We start from the raw sequence: 7,021 nt of genomic DNA, 5'->3' as shown, positions 1-7,021 counted from the left end.
CATAGATTATTATATATCAGCATAAAACGCTCTGTGGCATTATTATGTAGGTGGGGTTTTTCATTGAGACCACAGGCTCCCCAATAATTGACACAGAGACTTATTATTAATTATAAATTCTCGGCTGAAAGCTTTGGTTTCTTACTAACTAGCTCTTACAACTTAAATTAACCCATAATTCTTATCTATACTCTGTAGCTGAAGTTTTCCTGTGTCCCACCTGGCCTATGGTCAGGACAAATCTCTCTCACCCAACAGTCCTGCAGCCACTTGGACCCAAGTAAACACACAGAGGCTTATATTATTTATAAACTGTATGGCTGTGGCAGGCTTCTTGCTATGTAGTTCTTATATCTTAAATTAACCCATTTCTATTAATCTATAAGTTGTCACGTGGCTTATGGCTTACTGGTACTTTACATCTTGCTTCTCATGGCAGCAGCTGGCAGCATCTCTTGACTCAGTCTTCCACTTCCCAGAATTCTCCTCTCTCCTTATCCCACCTATACTATACTTACTGCCTGACTACTGGCCAATCAGCATTTTATTTATCAATCAATTAGAGCAACACTCACGGTATACAGAAAGCACAGTATGTTCATATCCTGCTGCCTCTGTGTCTGACTAGTGACCCTGCCTTTCTTCTTTCCTGCATTCTCGCTGTCTGGCTCTCCTACCTGAACTCTTCCTGCCTAGCTGCTGGCCAGTTAGCCCTTTATCAAACCAATGAGAGTAATATAAATTCAGAGTGTATAAAAGGATTATTCCACAGCATTATTACAACTCAATAAAATACTTCATTTTTGTCAAATAAAGTAATTTCATTTCAAAATGTCTCCAACATTTTGGATAAATTGTTTTGTTTATTCTTATCAAGTGACCATAACATTTTATTAGGCATGAACTGCATACCTTGAACTGTGTGATAATGTGAATTTATTAAAAATGTTACCCTAGTGTCTCTTGAAGTGTTTATGTGTGATTGAGACAAAGAATATAAATGAATTAATTAATTACAGAACAGCATGAAACGGTCTTACATTTATTCAATATGAGATCTCATCCAATGGAGGAAAGAAGTCTAATACAGGAAGGAAGCAGGGTAATTAGAAGGAAAAAATCAGTAATGGACAGGAAGATTTGTAAGGACAGAGAAGATATTGTTTTCATAGATACAATATACTTCAAAGGCAAGAGACATAACTGGTGGAGATGCAGAAGACTATATAGAACTCTGAATGGTTTACCAGTATGCCATTTTGTCTACAACTTCAACAATAGTTTGCAGCTTTATATACTTCTAAACATTATGTTCTAGAAATATAAGCAATTAAATGTAAATAAATACTCTAAATTGAATGCTGAAACCAATCTATACATCTCTCAAAATCTCTTGTATCTGTTCAAATATTGCTTAATACCTTTAAGTTCACAGAGAAACTTAAAAGTGTAGACGTGAATGGTGTTTTGAATACATAAAACATAGATTCTGAACACTAAATACAAAATATTATATTTATATTAACAAAAATAGAAAGACATACCAGAATTTTTGTATTTGTATTTTCTTTAGCAAAAATATGTGAGCATATTGTTTCATAATTATTAACAAGAGAAAAATCAGTGAACAAAATATACATACATTTAAGATTATATATTGCCTTCAAATATGGTATGGACATTTCTGTACATAATTCATATTTAGTATTTCTTCATTTCTTGATTTTGGGAATTACACTTAACTTTCAGAAGCAAATATGACAAAATTTCCACAACGTAGACTGTATCACTTTGAAGAAAAGAAACAAAAAATATTGATGGAATAATACAGGGTACAATTCATTTGAAAATGTAATATAATCAGGTGAAGATTTATATCTAGTGTAGCATTGACTATGAGACCATAAATGACTACCTTTTTTAAGTTTTAATTTACTCATTTTAAAACAGTGATAAAGACAGAACTTAATTTTAAAAGTCATTATAAGGCGGAATGAAAATAGAACATTGGGCCTTTCAAAGGTTTAGTAGACGTTATACCCAGACTTTCAAGAAATGATAGCAGAAATAACCATACATATCCAATAGGCATACATATAAATAGACTGATACAGGCCCCAAATTTGAGTTTATTTTATTCTATGCAATAGTAAAATATATTCTACAAAGTATTACATGTTTTCTAATTTATATTTTAGAAACAGAAAAAAATTTTTAGTAGATAAAGGAATTTCTGGTCACTTATTCTTCAGTAACATTACCTCTCCTTACTCCCAATGCACCATCTTTTCTCTTCCTTAATAATGCAGTGTACACAGAGAAAATGAATGAGGTGAATGCACTGGGACACAGCAGTTCATTTGGAGTGGTAAAACTGGCCCATGGGATTTTGCACCTGGAATCTGTAGACTTGAGATAACTTTACAAAAAAATGTAAAGCTGTGTACAAGGAAGAACAACAACAAAACAGCGCCATTATTTCATATGACTGGTCAGATACATTATATTACAGAGAGAGAGAGAGAGAGAGAGAGAGAGAGAGAGAGAGAGAGAGAGACCACATGCATCCATCTTAACACATCTAATTTTGTGAAAGAGGGTCAGGTTCATGTGCTTTGGTAAGAGCAACTGATCTCCCACTCAAACACATGCATTGAAACTGGTCATGCCTAGTGTGTAACTATAAATGAACTGGAGACACTGAAGCTGCACAAGAGGTACAAGCCTCATTACTCCTGAGACTGCCAAGCCCTTACTCTGAATACCTGCATTCTTACAGTGTGTATGTGTTGTTCCATTGAAAGGTTCTTCTTTGCCATCTGCAACTAGGGATATCTGGTGTGTTCCTCAAGTCCCTTCCTGAGCTTGAAATAGCCTCTCATACAAGATGGAGCTTGGCAGGAATCCTGGTCCCGACTATGTGGATTGGATTTCCCCTAACTGGAGAACAGGGATGTCTTTCTCTCTAGGACCTCTTCCTTGCCCTTATTCTGGACCCCATCAGCTTCTGAGGTTTCTGGGAAGTGAGTAGGTAATGAAGCATCATTTCCTTCACCTCTAGCCTGTATGTCACAGTAACCCTGCTTAACTCCCAAGGTCCCTTTGGACTATTTCCCTACCACACCCTGGCTGGAACCGGGGTCAAGGTGTGGGAATTAGCAAGATATCCTTGTGGGATTCAAGTTTAGTAGCTCCAGAGCCTCAAGTTTAGAAGATAAAAAGGAACAAGAGCAAAATAAGGTTATAATAGTTGAAAACTCAACCAGCAAAGGGCCTAACAATGAGACAGCAGAAAGAAACTAAAGAGGCCACTTTGAAATGCCTCCATCCCTGGTCCAGTTCAAAGAACAACCTCTGTCAAAAGTGTCCCCTGATGACACCAAGTGCGCATTTATTTCTTCCCACATGTCATGATGAGTGCTCCTTTTGATTCCCTGCTTGGCTATATTTTAGGTTTTGGTTTTAAGGCTGGTTGGGAGCTGTTGGGAGGTTGGTGAAAAAAAAAACTTGTTTTAGCTACTGAGCGTCCTGGAGCTCAGCCCTCTAGGAATCTCCCCAGAGTTTCCACACAGCCCTCCCGCGCGCCCGTCCCCTCTGCTCCTTCCCAACCCCCACCCAGACTGGCTTGTGCTACCCAGCACCCCACGGCCAACCGCCCCTCCCACTGCCTCCGCCTCTCACCCTCAGGTCTCCAGCACACTCTTTAGCCCCACACTGACTTCACCATCTCCGGGACGGCAGCACTACCCGCCCTCTCTCCCAGGTCCCCAGCACAGCCACCACCCTCAACGCCTCTCTCCGCCGCCCGCCGGCGCCCCGCTCCTTCCAAGCTCACAGTCCTTGCAGAGCCACGCTGCCACCTTCGCCTCTTTGGCCACCAAAGCACCCCGGACCCAGGACACTCGGAGTCCCGGGGATCTCCCAGCCTTCTGGCCCCTGGGATCTCGTGCCACCCCCCCACCCCCCCCACCCCCCGCCGATTCGGAGACACAGCCATCTCCACCGCCACCACGGCCAACACGGGTGCCACGCGCCGCCGCCGCCGCCGCCGCGCCGCCGCCGCCTCTGCAGCCCGCCCGCCGCCCACCATGGCCCCTCAGCAAACAGGTAGCAGGAAGCGGAAAGCCGCCGAGGTCGAGGGGGGCGCCGGGAGTTCTTCGTCGCCTGGCCGGGCGGCCGCGGCGGCGGGGACCGGCCACGGCGAGGGGCCGTTGCTGCTGGCCAAGAGGCCGCGGCGGCCCGTGGCTCGCCGCTCGCTGGTGCACTACCTGAAGGGCCGCGCGCTGGGCGCCGAGGGCCACCCGGGGCTGGGGGGCTTCGAGGGCGACCTGCGCAGCTACGGGGTCGTCAGGCTGCCCGAGCTGCTGAGGGAGCGCCAGCTGACGCTTGGCCCCCTCAACAAGGTGTTCGCGTCGCAGTGGCTCAATGCCAGGCAGGTGGTGTGTGGCACCAAGTGCAACACGCTCTTCGTGGTTGATGTCCAGACCGGCCGGATTACCCGCATTCCCCTGATGCGGGACAGAGGGCCTGGGCAAACCCGTGCCCAACCCACCTGTGGCATCCACGCTATCCAGCTGAATCCCTCCAAGACCCTCCTGGCCACAGGGGGTGAAAACCCCAACAGTCTAGCAGTATACCAGCTGCCCACCCTAGACCCCGTGTGCTTAGGGGACCGCAATGGCCACAGGGACTGGATCTTCGCCATTGCATGGATGAGTGACACGGTGGCTGTGAGTGGATCCCGCGACGGCACCGTGGCACTCTGGCGGGTGGATCCCGACATGTTCAGTGGCAACATTCCCTGGCACAATAATTCAGGGATTCCACGGTATTCACACATTCGTCCAAGGGACATGGAGGCCATTCCCAGGGCCACCACTAACCCGGGTAACCGCAAAGTACGAGCCCTTGCATTCAGCGGCAAAAACCAGGAGCTGGGAGCCGTGTCTCTGGATGGCTACTTCCACCTGTGGAAAGCCCGGAGCTCCCTGTCCAGGCTGCTGTCCCTAAGGCTGCCCTACTGCCGGGAGAACGTGTGTCTCACCTACTGTGATGAGCTGTCCCTCTATGCTGTGGGTTCCCAGTCTCATGTTTCATTCCTGGATCCACGACAACGCCAGCAGAACATCAGGCCTTTGTGTTCCCGAGAGGGAGGCACAGGAGTGCGTTCCCTGAGCTTCTACCAGCACATCATTACCGTGGGCACTGGACATGGTTCTTTGCTCTTCTATGACATCCGTGCCCAGAAGTTCCTGGAGGAGAGGGCCTCAGCCAGTCCAGACTCTTTTCTTGTGCGCACAGGGAGGAAGCTCAAACTAACTTGTGGCAGAGGCTGGCTCAACCAAGATGAACTCTGGGTGAACTACTTTGGTGGCACTGAGGAATTCCCCAACGCACTCTACACTCACTGCTACAACTGGCCTGAGATGAAGCTCTTTGTGGGTGGAGGTCCACTCCCTTCAGGCCTCCATGGCAACTATGCAGGCCTCTGGAGCTAAAGCCTCTATGTCCTTGTAAGGCTATCTATCTTTCAGTTCAGGCTAAGGTTCTTCACTTACGTGCTTGTGTGTGAGGTGCGCATGCACACTTCTAATATTATGTGTGATTTATCTTCAAGGTGGACTTGGCCCAACTTTTTTGTGCTCAGCCACAGAGAAAGTGAAAACAGAAAGAAGGAGAGAGGAGGAGAGGAGGAGGAGGAGGAGGAGGAGGAGGAGGAGGAGGAGGAGGAGGAGAAGAGAGAGAGAGAGAGAGAGAGAGAGAGAGAGAGAGAGAGAGAGAGCGAGAGAGAGAGAGAGAGAGAGAGAGAGAGAGATCCTTTTGGCAATCAAAACTTGGTGTGACTTTGGCACTTTTTCTCAGAGCACTACATTTTGCTGTATCATACAAAAATGTCGAGTAAGTCTTAATCTTATCCTTCCTGAGTGATTTATGTATTTTCTTTCCTTAGGCTAATGCAGTCATTGTGTTCACTGCAATTCAGCAGTTTGGTTTTACCAGCATTTCAATAATATGTTCAAGTTGTTTAAACATTGCGTGTATATGACATTTTGAGAAAAAAATGTTTATAAAATGTCTGTTGGGCTGATCCATCATTTAAAACTCCAATAAAATTATAAAATATATTTCAAGATTTAGATTATGACCATTTGGAGTGTCTTCCATTTGAATGTAAGAAAACTCAGTACTGGTTGATTGTACATTATGGTTATATAAAATTCTTTAACATGTATATAATTCTTACAGAATTATATAATATTGTTCAAGCTATTAATCATTTTTTTTTACTTCAGAAAAACCTGATCACTACCATGCTTAGTACTAAAACCTTCTATTTTAAAAGTACTGTATTATGACCTACTTTCCTTAGTACCATTTATGTTAAAGATTTACATAGCTAATCAAATCTGACCTAAATTTTTAGGATAATTAGGAAGGTATTTGGGGGATTAACATTTCCTTAACATTCAAGAAACAGTCCAGGTAGCCATTTGCAATGAAAGGCCAGTAGTTATGGTCAGAGTGGGTGTAGTTGAATTTTGTATTGGATACATAGATAATCATTTTATGTAGATAACTATTGAGTATGTCATGTATCGTAGAAAAATGAAATACAAATGTGTTCAACATCATAGTAATTAAACTAAGTTTTAAAATGATTAAATATGCATTGTGTTATTAATTGTACTTATAGGAATGTATTATCAAAATCAACATTTTTTTCTGGGAGAGGAGCTTTGCCTTCAGCTATGCACACATCATTTTGCACATTTGCTTTTGTAAAAGAAACTTTAATAGATTAAAAGATAAATAATACTGGACCTGGAGATAAGGGCTCAGCAGTTAAGATCTCTTTCTCTCTTCCTGAGTTCAGTTCCCAGACCCATGTGTGAAAGTTCATAACTGCCTTTAACTCCAGCTCCAGGGGATTTGACACTCTTTCCAGTTTCCTGTGGAACTTTGAACACATATGGTCTACATTCACATAGACACACAAACATGATGTTTTTTTAAAAGTATA

General features: G+C 43.8%; 1 protein-coding gene across 1 annotated transcript; it reads left to right on the top strand.

Annotated features, from left to right (window-relative positions):
• Positions 1 to 4,085: 4,085 nt before the first annotated feature.
• Positions 4,086 to 5,687, top strand: LOC131899894 (DDB1- and CUL4-associated factor 12-like protein 2). Its single transcript, XM_059251364.1, has one exon. The coding sequence runs from the start codon at positions 4,089 to 4,091 to the stop codon at positions 5,496 to 5,498; it is 1,410 nt and encodes a 469-aa protein (XP_059107347.1). The 5' UTR covers positions 4,086 to 4,088; the 3' UTR covers positions 5,499 to 5,687.
• Positions 5,688 to 7,021: the final 1,334 nt, after the last annotated feature.

Source organism: Peromyscus eremicus, chromosome X (genome assembly GCF_949786415.1).
Source record: "Peromyscus eremicus chromosome X, PerEre_H2_v1, whole genome shotgun sequence".
NCBI lineage: Eukaryota > Metazoa > Chordata > Mammalia > Rodentia > Cricetidae > Peromyscus > Peromyscus eremicus.
This window is presented reverse-complemented; position numbering and strand designations above follow the sequence as displayed.

What these genes read in the sequence shown, in the direction of transcription:
- LOC131899894 (XM_059251364.1), top strand. Translation starts at nt 4,089, where the DNA reads ATGGCCCCTCAGCAAACAGGTAGCAGGAAGCGGAAAGCCGCCGAGGTC.